Source organism: Diachasma alloeum, unplaced genomic scaffold (assembly GCF_001412515.2).
Source record: "Diachasma alloeum isolate Michigan unplaced genomic scaffold, Dall2.0 Dall_scaffold_01062, whole genome shotgun sequence".
Classification (NCBI taxonomy): Eukaryota; Metazoa; Arthropoda; class Insecta; order Hymenoptera; family Braconidae; genus Diachasma; species Diachasma alloeum.
This window is the reverse complement of record NW_021681173.1, coordinates 106,349-123,051: the sequence shown is the minus strand read 5'-3', so window position 1 is coordinate 123,051 and position 16,703 is coordinate 106,349. Positions and strand designations below refer to the sequence as shown.

At 40.9% G+C, this 16,703-nt stretch overlaps 3 protein-coding genes across 4 annotated transcripts; 2 read left to right on the top strand and 1 right to left on the bottom strand.

Annotated features, from left to right (window-relative positions):
* Positions 1-399: 399 nt before the first annotated feature.
* LOC107045746 (solute carrier family 35 member C2) lies at positions 400-4,002 on the top strand. Its single transcript, XM_015268095.2, has 7 exons — positions 400-681; positions 760-1,062; positions 1,557-1,777; positions 1,955-2,027; positions 2,240-2,492; positions 2,684-2,859; positions 3,267-4,002. Exons 2-7 carry the CDS (start codon positions 859-861, stop codon positions 3,621-3,623), a joined length of 1,284 nt encoding a protein of 427 aa, XP_015123581.1. The 5' UTR covers positions 400-681; positions 760-858; the 3' UTR covers positions 3,624-4,002.
* On the bottom strand, positions 3,228-12,385 carry LOC107045745 (protein Jumonji). The gene is made up of 6 exons (XM_015268094.2): positions 12,280-12,385; positions 11,886-12,075; positions 6,023-10,571; positions 5,345-5,902; positions 4,495-4,797; positions 3,228-4,376 (listed from the first exon to the last, which is right to left on the bottom strand). Exons 2-6 carry the CDS (start codon positions 11,969-11,971, stop codon positions 4,293-4,295), a joined length of 5,580 nt encoding a protein of 1,859 aa, XP_015123580.1. The 5' UTR covers positions 11,972-12,075; positions 12,280-12,385; the 3' UTR covers positions 3,228-4,292.
* A 1,518-nt stretch (positions 12,386-13,903) lies between these two features.
* LOC107045739 (SAP domain-containing ribonucleoprotein) lies at positions 13,904-16,655 on the top strand. 2 transcript variants are annotated; one of them, XM_015268087.1, is made up of 6 exons: positions 13,904-14,113; positions 14,533-14,626; positions 14,938-14,999; positions 15,342-15,710; positions 15,810-15,881; positions 15,968-16,655. In XM_015268087.1, the coding sequence occupies exons 1-6, from the start codon at positions 14,063-14,065 to the stop codon at positions 16,064-16,066; spliced, it is 747 nt and encodes a 248-aa protein (XP_015123573.1). In that variant the 5' UTR covers positions 13,904-14,062; the 3' UTR covers positions 16,067-16,655. The 2 variants fall into 2 exon arrangements, with proteins under 2 accessions (XP_015123573.1, XP_015123572.1); XM_015268086.1 differs by having other exon boundaries at positions 14,533-14,629.
* Positions 16,656-16,703: the final 48 nt, after the last annotated feature.

The following is a 16,703-nucleotide window of genomic DNA, read 5'->3' as shown; positions in this document are numbered from 1 at the left end:
GAAATTTCTCGTTCATATTGATAATTACTAAAATTAAGCTCTGAGATATTTCATAGAAAAAAGCCAATAGATTCCAGGGCCTTTTATAAGTAATTTCTGTTGAAAACAATTTTCGCTCATTTTAAATTATTCATTTTATTCATTTTAAATTATTTAAAAATGAACAAAATGCCAACGAACTTGAATTGGTCTTCAAATTTGAACGCGAATGCACGATCATCTGAAAAAATATGATGAGTATTTAATCTCCTTGTTAATCGCCGCTCTTAATCTCCGAAACTCCATTAATCCATTATCTCGAGCCCAAATACTTTATCTCTCATGACGACAATAATTCCACGAGACAGAGTCGTATCGCGAATCTCCATCAAACTACTAATCACGTTCAAATGACGTTGACGTATGGCAGCCGAACAGTGGTGTCCCGCGAATATCCATATTTTTGTATATTCCGGAGTGATTCACGATTGATAATGGAAGTATAGTGCCTCCATCTCCCCCCTTGCAAATGTATAAATAATATCCAGCCGTTTGGATGAATTAATTATCGAACTGGTGACTGAGTGCCTATTTTCGTGTGGAAAATATGTGACGAGGGGTTTGAGGTTATATTTACAATCAAAATCGAGTGATCTCCAGTTAATATCGACCGCAGGGACTGGGACCCACTGGACAACAGAGGTAATTAATACAGTAATTAAGTATTAAAATTATTCAATCAATTTCACTGGAATATTCCTAACATCTGGCGCATTCCAGACCACAGGGCAACCATGGTGCAATGGAGAAACTGTAGAATCAGGAACATGTGACGTTATTCGAGAAAAATAAATACGCAATAATATTCAGAAATTAAATATGCCAAGATCGGACATCAAGTATGAAATCGCGAGGAACGACCCGGACACGACGGAGTATTATCTCCAGCATGCGGAGGATCACCAGGCGACGACTAAAGGGGGAAAAACATTGGGACGAACAATTGCTGTTTCTCTTGTTTTAATTGGATTTTATTTCGTCCTATCCGTAGGACTCACGTTTTTTCAGCAATGGTTCAATCACGTGAGTTTTTTTTCATAATTACTGGTGGTGGCTAATTGCTCTTCCATTCGTGATGGCAGTCTCTATGTTCCTGAGAATAAAAAAAAAATTATCCCATTTCATGGAGAAATTCTACGATTTATCGCGATTAGTGTCATGTGTCCAGACTTCAGTTTTGTCCGATTATTCACTGAATTATATTAATGGGCTAATGAGAGATTCATGAATTTTAATTGTTGTGAATTTTAAATGTTCGTTAAGAGATATTCAGGTGAATTATTTATTAATGAGTTGAATGCATTCATTTAATTAATTCAAGTTTGTAATGAATGTCTGAATTGTTTTCATGCAAAGGCTATTCAAAGTGTTCTGATCATTCCAATTGATTGATAACTAATTAGTTTACTTTGTTTTTAAAAATTGAGGGATAAGGGATAAATTTGCTTGGAAAAATGGAAATTGCTGCTGAACTCACTGAGAAACGAGGGAAACCACTTGACGACTAATTGTTCCAGAAATACCATTATCCTCTCTCGACTGTGTTATGCCACCTGATCATCAAGTGGTCTCTCTCCGCTGTCATCAAGAATTTCCTGAGATGCTTGAACTCCAGGAGCCATCAGCAAATGCGCCCAACGTGGCCCAGCATTGTCTCGACACTTGCTCCACCTGGAATCGCCAGCGGATTGGACATTGGGCTCTCCAACTGGGCGATCTCCATGATCACCGTGTCCCTGTGAGTCTTCATTTCCCCTCTCCCCTCTAAAAGCCTCTTTCAAAAAGTCCTCTGAACTTCCTTCGTTTGAGATATTCGTAAGAATAAAAAAAGAACAAAGTAAACAATCAAAGTAAATAATCAAAGTTTATCTCGTTTCAAGGAAAATTTGAAGTAGCCTCATTATTTTAATCACAGATACACAATGACTAAATCTACAGCGATTATCTTCATCCTCGGATTTTCTCTGCTTTTTCATCTGGAGAGAAAGGTATGTCACGTGTATTTTACCTTTGGTTTTGTCACACTATTCTCCTGACCAATTTTTTTTTTGTTATATCATTCGCGAAATATGCATTCATTTCAAAGAAAATAATAAATTATCTGCGTTATCAACTTAAAGAATTGATTTTTTAATTCAAAGAATGGATTTTTCACGTCAATAAATTGATTGGTTGATTAAAAGAATCATTTTTTCTGCAGTCCTGGTCACTCGTTGGAGTAGTTGCCATGATATCCACCGGATTAATAATGTTTACGTATAAATCCACCCAATTTCAACTCCTCGGCTTCCTCCTGTGCCTGGCCGCCTCCTTCCTGAGTGGAATTCGCTGGACCATGGCCCAGTTGATCATGCAGAAGTCCAAACTCGGCCTGAACAACCCCATCGACATGATTTATTACATGCAGCCTTGGATGTTCATTGCCATTTTTCCACTTGTCATGTGGTTCGAGAGTGAGTTTTCCCATCTGTGGTCTTATCTCGGGGAAGTGGAGGAAAATGACACTTTCAGAAACAAAATTATTCCAGTCAACTCATAATTCAACGAGTTTTGACCATTAAAAATCGCTAGAGGTGCCCATTTTGCCCCACTGGCCCCCGTTAGTTGCTTCGATGAGTGAAAAATATATTTGGGGGTTCACCAGGTGGAAAGCTGTACTCAGAGCTGCACTCTGCTGATTGGAGCCAGTCCGGACTCGTCACTTGGACGATAATGGCTGTCTTGGGAGGTGCCATATTAGCATTTATTATGGAAATTGCTGAGTATATGGTTGTTACACATACATCTAGTCTTACTCTCTCGATCTCCAATATTGTTAAGGTAAATTTTTGCAGCCATTTCTTGTAGCTCTTCCCTAAATTACGAGATATTCTCATTTATCATCATTAGAAATCAAGAATTATTCTTCAATTCATTTTTTAAAATCATAATGAAATTCATTAATAGTTAACTGCACCAGTTTTTCGAAAATATCTCGGATTGAAACGATTGAACAAAATGAAAAAATCATATATTTTTACATAAACTTATTTTTGTAGCTTTCATTGGCCTTTTAGGAAAAGGGATTCATCATTTTTCTTCTGAAATTCATGAATAATCAATTAAATAATTTCACTCCAAAATTTCCGCGCCATAACTGCCCCCAATAAATGAAGGGTTAGAAAAAAAATTGAAATGCACACTCGACGTACTCTCTATAATCATCTATTTTCACTTTCTCAATACAGGAATTGTGTACCGTCGTATTAGCTGTTGAATTTAAAGGCGATGAGATGAGTGGCCTGAATGCTATAGGTCTATTGGTGTGTCTCGGTGGCATAACACTTCACGTCATACAAAAAATACTACTTCATAAGAAACAAATGTCTGACAATCTCGAGTTACATTCCAATTCAGTCACAAGTAATACCTCAACATTCGAAGATACGGGTGGAACAAATGTGCCATTGTTGAATGAAAAATCAACATCATTGACGAATTTGTTGAGTTCGAATTTCAGCACAGATGATGAAGATGATTTCAAGGACAAAGACAATAACAGTGATGTACTTTTTGATATATTGCAACGGAGAGAACAGTCATAGAGTTGGCTTTTATCATTCGACTAACGGATATTTATTTTGTTATCATTTTAGTAATGTGTATACGTATGTAGTTGCTTTTTGTCAATTACTCGTACCACTGTATCCATTTAAAATTATGTATAAAAGCCTTCCAATTTGTTTTTCAACGCTCGAACAGAAGCGAGAGCATTTCTTTTCTACTTTATTTACTTTTATTACTGAATTACGCACAACAGTTGATGTTTTCGAAATAGTCATCGAAGGAATTTTTGTAATTTTTCTTCAGTAATCCTCAGTGATCGTAGAATCACTTGTTCATAATTTTTATCTAATTCATTGGTCGATGCATTCAACATATGTATGTAAAATGTGTAATTAAATAAACGAAATACGTCTCTTATTCCAGTGACTTTAGCTTAACTCAATATTGAAATTGATGATTAAATATCATTGGTGGAAATAATGACGACTAATTGCAGATAAATAATGTAAGTAAACTCTTCTATGTTCATTATTATACACTAATTAATACGTTTAAATTACTCTAGCATTTTAAATTAAGGCTGATGCGTTGGGAAATAATTATGAATGACATTTGGCACTCGAGAAATGTGATGCGGGGATTTCGAGGATACAATTTTTCTTGTGCCTCTACATTAATTAATTGCAACCGTAAGGGGGAATGGGACTTTAGTCTGACTGTTTTGACGATTTTTTCTTTGATTTCGCTTCGATTCTGTCTTCTAATTTGTGGATTAGATCGTCTAGTTCGTCCTGGGGAGTAAAAATTGATTATAATTAAAGTTTATTGAAATGACAAATTTTGTAGAAACGTTTTATTGGATGTAAAGGTGCTTGAAATTTCACCTCGTTAATTTATTGATCAACTTACCTCACTATACGTATACTTCAAGGTGCAGTGTTTCAAAACCTGCTTCTTATGTGCAATTAATTGCAAAGCGTGGGGGAGACAGTATGTACTGTCGTCCAGTGAATTATTCATCAGTGAAACGAAGAGATTCATCCGACAGGTCTCACACTCAAAATCCCCATCATCCTCCTTCACCTTGGCAGCTTTCTTTCGTTTTCCGTTATCAGGCAGTGGCAATTTCTCCTTCTTCGATAAACCGTAGTATTCCAATTGCTGTCGATAGTGCAATTCTTTCTCTCTTATCTTCATCATAACTGGCAGTATCTATATGTTCAAAAATTACAAATAAATTAACGTACAAGATTAATCCATTTCTGAGAAGAATGCTTGCGAAATCGATATAATTTGAATATTAACAAATTGAAGCGAATTTTTAAAATTGATATTCCTTTAATAATAATTTCAATTTAATAATTTTATTTTACTGTTATTTTTTTTCATTTCAATTTTTAAAAATTTTATATATTTTTAAAAAATATTCCTTTCGTCTTTCACAAACGAACCTGCAATTGTTCGAATTGCAACTGACTGGGCAGCCATGTGTGTAAACGCTCAGACTGACAACCTAAGGGTCGTGGGTTCAAACCCAACCTCCAGCGATTTTTCGCATTTTTAAAAATTGACATTTCATCAATTGCTAAAAAAATTAGAAATCAAATAATTTTTTTGCCCTCGATAGCTTAGTCGGAAAAAGTCTGCAGATTAAAAGATCAAATCACATTAAATGATTATTCAATAATTAAATTAAATAGAATCATTTAATTTGTTCAAATAATTAACTCATTTATTTCTGCTGAGAAGATGATCTCACCTGTTTCAAAATATCAATATGTGACCTGGAGTCATTGATAATACTGAACATTAATCTCTCAAACGAGAACATGGAAGGTTCGCAGCTATCCTGCAGATCCTTGAAAATCTCCTCAGCATTTCCCAGCCAAGTAGTCTGGGCGAAATAAACGCTCTCCGAGACGACATACCCCGTGCAGATGCTAGAGGTAAAAGCCTTTGGGAAGACGATGATAAACTGTCCAGGCTCCTGAACAGTCCTGCAAAGAGGGACTCCATTGGAGACTAGCATTTCAGGTGGGACCATAGCAGTGTCACTCGGCAACCAGATCTTCTTATTCTTGCAGAACCTGGGGACCATCTTCGAGAGCGCCTCTCTGAAATTATCATTCAACTCATTGGGTATCCCATACCAGATTTTTTTCGCTCCAGTGTGAAGATACTCGATCCAGGGGAGCCCATGGGGGTCCCTGTACCAACAGCAAGCACTGAAGAGCATCCCCACGTGGATTGTGGGGATTGTCACCCCCATGAGTGGTCCCAGGGCTCTCAGAACTGACCCAGAATTATTTGTTAACACCTAGAAATTAACGAGAGCAAATAGTACCATGTGGGCAGTCGTTCAAAAAAGAGAATTCGGCAGAAAACAATGGAATTTTCTGTCGAATTCGATAGGTTTTTAAGATAGTGTTCCACCCACCTTCAAATTCCAAGGATGCCTGGCAAAAGGGCTATTCTTGGCCACCGAGAAGCCAAACCCCCGTCCACTAGAGTCAATACTAGCAGCATGAACACAGACATGCCTCTTCCTCTCCGACACATGCCTCCAGAAAGCACTTTCAACATCCCCTGAAGACGCCTCACTCTCATTCCCCTGATTCCTAGTATTACTCTCCCCGAACCACATCCTCTGGGTGTTCCTCGCTATCCTGTAGAACGCATTCAGGGGCATGTTCCTGCCCTTCACGATGCACTCCTCCGTGTCATCAGAGCTGTCCTCGTCCTCCTCCTCCTCATTATTGCTGGTGTCCATAGAGGACAACGAAGTTGTGGAGTCGTTGAGCCTCTCCAGAGCTTTCGTCTCCCTCTTCCTCCACTCGGTCTCCACGTCCTCGAACAGCTTCTCCCGCTCCTCAGTGCTCAACGTATCATAAGGCAGAAGATACTTGCAGTAGATGTCATCGAGCTTGGTCACCCTGTCCTGCGCGGACTTCGGGATCTTCATGCCGTCCGCCACCTTCTGCCACTTCTTCTTCTCGATGACCTCCTTCAAGCCCCCCAGACTCTGGACCGTCTGGTACAAATGGGGAAGATCCACCTCCATTCCCCCTATCCAAGGGGGCTGTGACAACGTAATCGATTGCGTAGCCAAGTATTTCTTTATCGCCATCATCTCCTTGACATTCGGGCCCCATCGATGCAGCATTCTATGGACATACTGATTGTAAGCTGTGAACCGCATGTCATCTGACACTTTACACTCAGGCTTGAAGTTCGATGGCGGCACCACTTTGCAGATCCCGTACTTCTCAGCCAGGGGACGAATCTTCTCGATGTACTCCAGGGGGTCCTGGAAGTCCTTCTCCGTTGGGTGGAAGGTGGGGGCATCTGCCAGACGAGCCTCCGATCTGTCACTCGTTATCGATGCACCAAGGGATCCGCTCTGGGTGGATGACAAGGATTCAGTCTCGTTGGATGTTGAAGTCTTCTTCGTTCTCTTCTCCTGACGTTTTTGATTCTCAGGTTTCTTCAACGAGTCTGTGGACTTCTTCTTGGCTTCTCGAGGAGCTGCCTTCGCTGTTGGCTTCTTCATCTTCTCCGGGGTCTCAAGATCAGCAGTTGTTGCTGATTTGGTTGCGGAGAGTTTTTTATCGACTTTAACTGGCGATGGGGGAGCGATCGAGGTAGATGTCGATGGCACTGGGTCCATCGACCCCTGGGGGGCTCTCGTTGTCGGCTGAACTGTTCCAATGGGTGGGCACCTGGTGACTGTTAACGGCGGTTTCGTCACCAGCTGCGCTCGCAGCAGCACTCGCTGGTTGGGACCATTTGGACCCTCTGTTCCCAGTTTGACAGCCACTCCTTGGATCAACGGCTGTCCTTGGAGCGTCGTGAATTGAGAGATGTTCCTGCCAACGTTCTCCAGGGGAATGTAAAATACCTGCGTCGTGTTGCTCTCGTCCTCGTTAGAGTTCGAGTTTTCTGTTTGAGTGGAGATCTCGTTGCTCGTGTTCTCAGGGTTCTTCTGGGCATTCTGGCGGGACTGGAGGTGGTAGAATGGATTACTCAGTCCCTGGGAGTCTGGGGAGTCGTTGAAGTTTATCTGGACTGCGATGGAGGTGGAGCAGCTGTCGTTATTCCATATCGAGGGGATGTTCTTGAAGACAGAAGTCTCCGATGGTGAGTTCAGCTGGTGGTTGAGCCCAAGGGGTTTGTCCGGACTTTTGGACGTGACAATTGGCTTTTGATTGAACTTGTCAGTCTCTGAGGGCTTCTTGGGTTCGTGTATGCTCGTCTCACTCCTGTTCTCCCTGATTTTTCTCCTGAAGGGCGTGTTAACTGGCGTTTCTGTCTCGTTCTTGAAAGCATAAACACTGCTCTCGTCCTCTGGGGAGAAGGCATTGGAGTTTGGCACCGAAAGCTTTCGTTCCTTCACCTTCGAGACGAAGGGCTTTCGCCCCAGGGACTGATTCTTCTTCTTGTCGTTGGGGGATGGGGTCGTTACAGTCTCGTTATCGCTGATCACTTTGAGACTGTTGATGTCAGACTCGTCAGGCTCTGGGACTTGGTGACTAGTCTTCTCTGGACTGTCCAAGGTTTTCACTGTTCTCCCTTTTATGATCTCTTTGATGTCAGCGTTTATCTTGTTCCTGTTCGTGGGAATGCTCGGGGTCTTTGCAGTCGCTATTCCTGTGCTCGAGAGGATGATGCTGTCTGGCTTCAGGATATTGTGATTTTTGAGACTCTGTTCAGTGCTGGTCAATTGCTTCTCAGCTATCTTCGCGATGGCAACGTTCACCGGCCTCACCAGGTGCTGGATCCTCGTGGGGATCGATAGGTGACAGGGGTTTGGGGGGTTCGGAATCTTTGGGACTGTTGGGATTATCAGTTTTGGCTTCTCTGGCTCGATGCCATACGAAAAGTTGATCACAGTCTCCATCTCAGCCTTGCTCTCCTCCTTCACCATTGAACTCTCGTTCAGCCATTTCTCTATCTGCTCGGTTGACATGTTCACTCGCTCCTTGCGACCCATCGACTGCAGGGTTGGCACGTCAAGGAAATTCTTCTCGGGGGCCTTGGGGGGAACAGGGGTCGACGTCTTCTTGATTGGAAATTGAGGGAGTTCCTTTTGGGGAAGAATTACATTGTTCTCCAGGGGAGGGGGGCCACTAGGCTTCTCAGGGTCACTCTTCACTTTGTCTTGAATTATCGGGGCAGTCTGGGCACTCCCTTTATCACAATCCTTCAGTCCCTCCAGCTTCTCATCGATCTCATCAGTTTTTCCAGGCTTTGGGGCGTCATTATTCATTTTCAGTGAACAAGGACTCGACACGTTCTTCACAGACTTCTTACTGAAACCACGAAAGGAACCCTCGTCGTCAGATCCCTTCGGGGTTATCGAGATTTTGCTCATCTTCTTGATCATTATCACAGGTTCTGGGGGAAATTTTTTGGTCACATCGCTGGATTTTGCTGGGGATCTCTTGGTCTGGAGTTTCGAGGGCTTAGACGTCTTGTTTATCCTGTTCAGGACTGCCCCCAGGGGCTCCTCATCGGACTCCCCTTCGTGCTCAGGTTTCTTCAGTAATTTCTTGGTTCTTGGCTTCTCGTCGGCGTTGGACTTCTCGTCGTCACTCTTCCGTTTGGGCTTCACCTTTCTCTTCTCTTTGAGAACGCTCACAGCTTTTGGAGCTGATTTCGTCGATTTCTCAAATTTTTGGTCTGGGGATTTGGCTGCCGACCGCAAATTACGAATCGCTGAGGATGATTTAACGACTGATGTGCTTCTTCGTGTTATTGCTCGGGTCTTCACACTCGCCTGATTGCTCTTCTCGGATTGAACAGAGTCGTTGTCGTCGCTGTCGGAGAACTTGGAGCCCTTGGCATTCCTCTTCTTGGCCGAAATTGGCCGAGTCTTGTCGTCGTCGTGACTCTTCTTGGCCACTTGGGGGCTCTTCCTCTTGTCGTTGAGGGCCTTTTTCACAGCCGAGTCTCGTCGAGCATTTGGCACCTCTGGGAAACTCTCCAGAGACATGTTGTCGTCGTTGTCCAGGTCCGGACTCACCAGCTTTCGACTGAGGATCTCCATGTAGACTGCGGCAGCCTCTTTCGTCTTCCTCGAGGGCCTCTGATTCTGGTGAGACTGCACTGGCTCTCGGTGGGATCGAGTCACTCTTCTCGCAGCGTCTGAATTGGTCTTCCCAGGGTTCTTCGTTTTGGCCACGTCTTTGGGGGTCTGTTTGCCAGCTGGGGTCCTCGATTTCATGGCTCTCTTGGGGATCGACTGATCCTCGGACTGATCCTCAGAGTCCCCACTGGATTCACTCTTCTCTTCCAGCTTCTTTTTCAGGGGCTTCTTCTTCGCTTTGGGGGACAGCTTACTCGCCTTCGTCAGCCTCTCCACAGCTCCACTGCTCCTCAAGCACAGGCTCTTCTTCTCCAAGTGCTTCAGGAAGGGGTTTGATGATAATTTTGTCGGCGACTTGAGGAGAGTTCTAGTAGCTGCTGAACGTGTCCTCATGACTGACGTCTTCAGCTTAATCTCAATTCGCTGTTTGGCTAGTCTCTGCTCTTTGTATTTCTTCTTCAAGGCTTGGACTGTCGACGTGGCTGTCTTGAATTTGTTTACAGCCACTGCTTTGTGGATTACGTTGGGGAATTTCTTCTTGGTGGTGCTTGGCACTGGGACTCCTGGGGCTGGTTTCGAGAGGGCTGGGGCCTTCGGATCTTCTCGTTCGCATTTTGAGGGCGCATTCGACGGCGGAGGGGTGCGGTGACCGCGGCGTGGGGCTTTGGTTTCTGATTTTTCTTTTTTAGATTGGTTGAAGAAGTTTAGGCTTGGCGGGAGGATCGAGGTCCCACGGAAGCAGAGGAATGTCAGGAAGTCCTCGGTGTTGGGGCGCTTGTGCGTTATCAGCTCGGTTACCAAGGCTGGCTTGGGCCTCTCCTTTTCTTTTATCAGGGGTGCCACGGGGGAGAATATCGTCGCTACTCCCTGCGCGAATTTCCTCTGGGCGTGGACTTTTGCCCTGGAAGGGGAATCGGGGAGTCAGTACTGGTCGCAGATCGGCGGCAAGCATTACTTTTAGGAATATTATGACAAGCTGCAGCTTATTATAGGAGTTTGTGGCCCGGCTGCACCAAGCCCTGCTTTCCGAATAAACCCCGGGGCCAAATTTATCCTCGGGGTCATAATTTTTTAATGAGATGGATTTGAAGAATGATTTTTTATTTATTCGGTAGAACCATTTGAATTAACACTGATTTAACTCTGGGGTTAAATTTCATTTTTTGTTCTTGGGATAAATTTGAGACACTCCCGGGTAAAATAATCCATCGAACAGCCAAATTTACTTTTTTTTCTTATTTGACGTTCTCGATACCCGGAGCTGGTGCAGCCGGACCTAGATTTATTTATCGTAATTGAAATTTGAAAATTAATATAATAATTGGTCATTCAATTTCTCAATTATTGGCTGATAAAATAATTCGGAATTTGAATATTTCAGTTGATGGTTGTTTGTAAAATAAAAAAATTGGGGAGTAATATTAATAATTGACTTATTCCGAATTTAACTGTAAGTCAAAATTTTGATTATGCCGATGTCTGGTAGGGGAGGTTGGGGTAAAATGGACACTTTTGACTTTTTTTGTAATGATAATGACAGCTTGAAATGTTGGTGAAATTCAATAATTTTTTTTTCAATGCACAGAACAGTTCTTTCCCTTAGTGATGAGCCTAAACTGAGCTCAATTGATAGATTTGTTTCGGAGTTATGAGTAATTTTAAAAAAGTCTAGTGTCCATTTTACCCCATCCTCCCCTACTGTTGACTTTTTCGGGTTTTTTAAGTGTTTTCAGGGGTTTTAAATACATTTTTCGCTCTTTTAGATGTTGAGGTTTTTGTGTTTTTAGGACAATTTTGTGTTTTTAACCGCTTTTTTATTATTTTACACATTGTTTTCACCGAATTATTTATAGAGCCTGATTAAGCTCAAATAATTAAGAGAGTTCTTATTCATCTCTCAATTTCCCATCTTCTGTTCATGGTTTGCGAAAATTTAATTATTTTTTCTTATAAGAGTGAATTGTGCGATGGATTTTAATGTCAAATAGATTTTCCAACTGAAATTTATTACTGTATTTTCGTCTTTTCCACTAAATTGATAAATCACCTGATGAACTCCCAGAGAGTTGAATAAAATATCAGCAAAAACTGGTCTTTTTGTTCTTTTTTCCAAGTGCATTCCTGTTACGACCCTCTAAATATTTCTTAAAAAATGTGGAGAAGACAGAATAGAATGGACTAATTCTCGTCGTCTCCAAATAAAAATAAAACCTACCTCTTCGGAGCAGCTGACGCAGGATCCATGAGATCCACCAGATCCCCCTCCTTCCTCTTTCGCTTATCATTTCGTCCAAGGACCATTGTCACGTTGACTCCCCCAGCCCCACTGGAAAATGGAAGGACGTCTCGATCGTCAGACAGCCCCAATGTTCATCTCATTTTTCCAAAGCCCCCAATCCACCCAACTGGAACATAAATAAAAAAATCCTCAATCACCCCTGACCCCTCGAACCCCCGGATTTCCTTGAAAATTATCGATTGCAGATGTTTCTGGGCACGCAGACCCCACGAGACACGGATTTTCAGGAAAAAAAATTAAATGCACTGGGGCAAATCGTCCGAATGCACCCCCGAGGATAACAAATATCCGCGAATGGCACTAAAATTACCTATTGGATGACAGCAATTGCCCGGGCCTCCGCAATCATGTGAATAGCTGTCCAAATATTCACTCCAGTTGTATATTATTGTGTCGTGTGTACGTGACAAACATTCACGAAGAATGGAAACAAGGGGGATGGAATTGCATTCCTGGATCGAGGTTACTAGAATAATCATTATCGAAGCCGCTTCAGCCAGGTGCGGCCAGAGGGCACGGCCCTAGGGTCCCTAGGGGCACGCGGGGGGAATTTTATTTTCCGCGAATCAGGTGGAACCGCGAATTAGCGCTCGCAAATTTGATTCAAACGAGTGGGAAGACGCGAGTCAATTTTTCAAGGGGCGAATTTTCGCTGGGGGAACGAGTGATTTTTTTCGGGGAAATTGGGGGCCCAGGGGCCGTTTACAATGGGCCTTACTCCCTCTACACTTCGCGGTCAACCCTTGACGTCGACCCTCTGGGGCGCCCGACCGCTGACGTTTCCAGTGCAGACGTACTCGTCTTCACTCCCAATCCAGGCGTCGGGAAATTAGGATCGCGTGTGAAAATAGAGTTCTGCGGGGGCGTTTAAAGGGAAAAGTGAAGATTCGGGGGGATTTCGGGGAATTTTGGGGATCTATAGGCTCTTAAAACGGAATAGAGTCTTCTAACTGATGAATTTTTTCAGCGAAAATTCATCCTATAAATAAATATAAAAAAAAAAGAAAAAATTGTTGTGGAAAAATTTGTTAATATTAAAAACGTTTGAAAGTAAAAGTTTATCGAGTTTAAATTCGAATAGAAACTTCACTGAATTTAATAATTACTCTAATTAATAACTATTCTGATTAATTTAATAATTATTCTACTAGTTGCATAAAAAAATGTCTTGTTGCAGGTGGAGAATGTCTGCTGACCCTCGAGACAATAAAAGCCCTGAAGTTGCGCACACTATTCGCGAGTTACTGTGCATTCCACCCCTTTCTCAAGGAGATTCACGATGTTCTGCAGAAACGACCCAATCGCATTCCCCTGAAGCTCATGCTCCCGTCCCTCTCGAAAAAGTGGAGGGAGAGCAAATTCTCCAGTTTGATAACACTTCATTCCCCTGATGACCTCAATATCATGAGGTGTATTATGGAAGAGGGAAAAAATGAAATCAATTTGTAAATGAACTTGGGGGCAAGTCGGGTAAAATGGACATTTGTGACTGAATTGTTCATTGAATGCAATAATTTTTTCTTCAATCTATTTCGGATATATGTATTTGTAAATAAATTCATGTTATAACATTTTTTTCAGTGTTTTCTTTCATTTTATGTTGATGTTAAAATGAAATAGAAGAAATAAAAACTAAAAAAAGATGAAATAAAAAATCTCAAATTCTCCAATTAATTAATTCATTCCACCGTCAGAAAAAAGTGTGAAAATGTAAATTTTGAAATAGTTAATATCTCTTGATAAAATGGCATTATTTAAATTAATCATATCTCGAATTAAAAATTGAAGAAAAACTCAAAACAAATTGTTGCCCTCGAACATTTGAAATTCAAAATTTCGAGGGTCGGGAATGTAGATCCTACTCTGTCGGTCAACCTCTGATTTCCTACTGTACCATCACTTCAACTTTTTTCGCACCTATTGATCCCCTGCGTTCTTGGTGCTGTCTTTTTATTACTTTTTGACCACGATTGTTCCTCCGTCGGCGTTATTCAACATTCATCATATTGTTTGACAGAATAAATCACGTGTCAATAGTGTACCTGGTGCTGGGCATGCAAGTGTCTCCCGTCAAAAACAATTGAACTGACATTATGGCTGATTCCTCGTACGAGAAGGGACTGAGTGAGTTATCGAAAATGAAGGTTAGTTTCGTCTTTGAACCTTTTGATTTTCTTGCAGGACACAATAACCCCTCGATTTTATTCTCGATCGATGGACATTTTTCATCCATCTGTCACTTAGCTGCACAATTATTTACAAGTCACCATCCATTCTATTTATTTTATTTATTCGTCTATTATTTTATTTCACTTATTGAAGTGAGGGAAGATGAGGTAAAGAGATAATCTTAAATCATCAATACCTTCTGACCTAACGATGCAATTAGGGCGAATCAAGGCTCATTTTAAAGATTGAAAAAATACCTCCAAAACGAAGGAAAAATTATCAAATTCGACTCTGCCGATCGTGAGTTATTGATGATTGAAAATGGCTCACTTTGCCCTCTTTTCCCCCTCAAAAATGAAGTGCATGTAATAAAGATTATTCGTATTGAGTGCAGGTCGCCGATTTGAAAGCTGAATTGAAGCAACGCGGACTGCCTACCACTGGCAATAAGACCGAGCTCGTCGAGAGGCTTCAACTTGCCATTCATGGTGGTGAATATTGTTTGATTTCTCCTTTATTTCTACGTTCTCTTCACTTCCTCTTGAGGGAGAGGGGTTGAATGGACCGATAATTCGAGAGTGGCTGAGGGAATTTGGAAGATTTTTTTTTCATTTCGAAGGGATTTTTCTGGGCTTTTTAGAATGAAATCTGAATTATGCAAATCGTGCCATTGCTTCAGGAGATATTGATGACTGAAGAAGGTTCATTTTACCTGATCTTCCTTTGTCTCTCTTTCTTTTATCAATTTTAAGAGATTTTCTTTGTTTTTTTTTATTTATGTGAATATTGTATTTTTCAGACGCGAGTCTATCTCTAGATGAAACCACTGATGAAATCCTGGACGAGGATGCAGTGCTTGGAGTAAGTGAACATGTTAAATCCATCGGTTACTGATGAATTAAAATTCTCTAAATCTCATTTTGGAAAATAATGAGTAGGGGAGGATAGCGTAAAATGGACACTTTTGACTTTTTAAAAAATATTCATAACTTAGAAACAGATTTATCAATTGGGCTCAGTCTAAGCTCATCACAAAGAGGAATCATTGTTTTTCAATTGAAAAATAAAATTATTTCATTTCATGAACAATTCAACACGTCATAAATATTTTAAAAAAAGTCAAGTGTCTGTTTTACCCTACCCTCCCCTGATTTCGTTTTAAAAAGTTTTCTGCTGATTTATGTGAATTATTTTCGTGAACAGGACGAGGAAATTGAGGAATTGTCGACGAAACCGGACTCCCAAGACGTTGGAGAGAAGAGGAAATCGACTGAGGACAGCAGTCCCATTCAGGCTAAGAAAATAATTCTGAACAGAAATCCTGTTATTGAGGAGGTGAAGGTGGACGAGCCCGAGGAGAAGGAGGAAAAGTCTGAGGGAGCTGATGACAGTGGACCAGCTAAGAAAGTTATCAAGCTCTCGGAGCTGGGGGTCAAGGAGCGTTTAGAGATGAGAGCCAAAAAGTTTGGGGTGCCTCTCTCAGACACTGCTAAGAAGGAGGTTAGGTCTGCCAGGTTCAACAGTGAAAATCAGAGCAATGGAAAGTCCTCTGCGTCGATAAAAACTCCAGTTGTCAGTATTTACAAGACATTATTTTGGAAAGCCATTCATTACACTTTAACTTAATTCAGTTTAATTTTAATTTAATTTAATTTTTGATATTTCTTTTAGAATACTTCTTACGAGGTCTTGAAGAAGAGAGCTGAAAGATTTGGAACTAATGCCTCTGGTCTCATGGAAAAGGTGGGGAATAAAAGATTCTTTACATTTTTGAATGAAGAAAAATGGATAAAAAATTGAGAAAAATGACTTTAATGTTTTTATTGCAGGCTGAACTCGAAGCGAGAATAGAAAAACGTAAAGCTCGCTTTGGTGAAGTGAAACCAATAGAGAAAACATTCCCCAACAGAGTAAAAATTGTCAAATGATATTCCATACTCTATACCAAAAAAGTGAACTTAGACCCCTAGCTGTAAACCTTTGTTTCTCCACTGAAAAAAATTCATCAAGAATCAAAAGACATCAAATTAAGTGTCGCATTTCACCCACAACTTAGTAATGATGGTAAAGTACATTTACAAAAGTTGACGTTTCATTTATGATTATTTTACGGATTAATGGGATGATGAATTAATACACAATTTTTACGCAAAAAATTAATTTGTTTATTTCATTTTCTAGATATAATCAGGCTTTCGTTTCATAAATATTGTGTGTACAAACGAAAAAACTGTCTACGAGGCCAAATATTTTATTTTTCTTTTCCATGAATTGAGTGTTTTGAGATAGAAAAAAAATTAAAATATAAAAAAGATTATTGTATCGTCTTGCCAGAGCCAATTACATTAATAACAACTCCATTTAAAATCGCATCTCCCAGAGACAAACGAAAAATAGCTGTGCGTGTTTTTTTTTCAAAAAGGGTGGCCCTATGTAATGAATTGCATTCGTTGAAAAAAGAGAAACGAAAAAATAATTAATCACGAGTGTGTAAATAAAAAGTCATTACTCCTCGCACTTAATTCTTAATTTTTTACTGGTTAAAAGAGATAATGAATTAATACA

What these genes read in the sequence shown, in the direction of transcription:
- LOC107045739 (XM_015268086.1), top strand. Translation starts at nt 14,063, where the DNA reads ATGGCTGATTCCTCGTACGAGAAGGGACTGAGTGAGTTATCGAAAATG. An exon ending in GTGAGTTATCGAAAATGAAG is followed by an intron (nt 14,114 to 14,532) that starts GTTAGTTTCGTC and finishes TATTGAGTGCAG; the next exon opens with GTCGCCGATTTGAAAGCTGA. An exon ending in CGTCGATAAAAACTCCAGTT is followed by an intron (nt 15,711 to 15,809) that starts GTCAGTATTTAC and finishes TATTTCTTTTAG; the next exon opens with AATACTTCTTACGAGGTCTT.
- LOC107045745 (XM_015268094.2), bottom strand. Translation starts at nt 11,971, where the DNA reads ATGGTCCTTGGACGAAATGATAAGCGAAAGAGGAAGGAGGGGGATCTG. An exon ending in GCGTCAGCTGCTCCGAAGAG is followed by an intron (nt 10,572 to 11,885) that starts GTAGGTTTTATT and finishes TTCCCCTTCCAG; the next exon opens with GGCAAAAGTCCACGCCCAGA. An exon ending in TGAAGTATACGTATAGTGAG is followed by an intron (nt 4,377 to 4,494) that starts GTAAGTTGATCA and finishes TTTACTCCCCAG; the next exon opens with GACGAACTAGACGATCTAAT.
- LOC107045746 (XM_015268095.2), top strand. Translation starts at nt 859, where the DNA reads ATGCCAAGATCGGACATCAAGTATGAAATCGCGAGGAACGACCCGGAC. An exon ending in TTTTTCATCTGGAGAGAAAG is followed by an intron (nt 2,028 to 2,239) that starts GTATGTCACGTG and finishes TTTTTTCTGCAG; the next exon opens with TCCTGGTCACTCGTTGGAGT. An exon ending in CGATCTCCAATATTGTTAAG is followed by an intron (nt 2,860 to 3,266) that starts GTAAATTTTTGC and finishes TTCTCAATACAG; the next exon opens with GAATTGTGTACCGTCGTATT.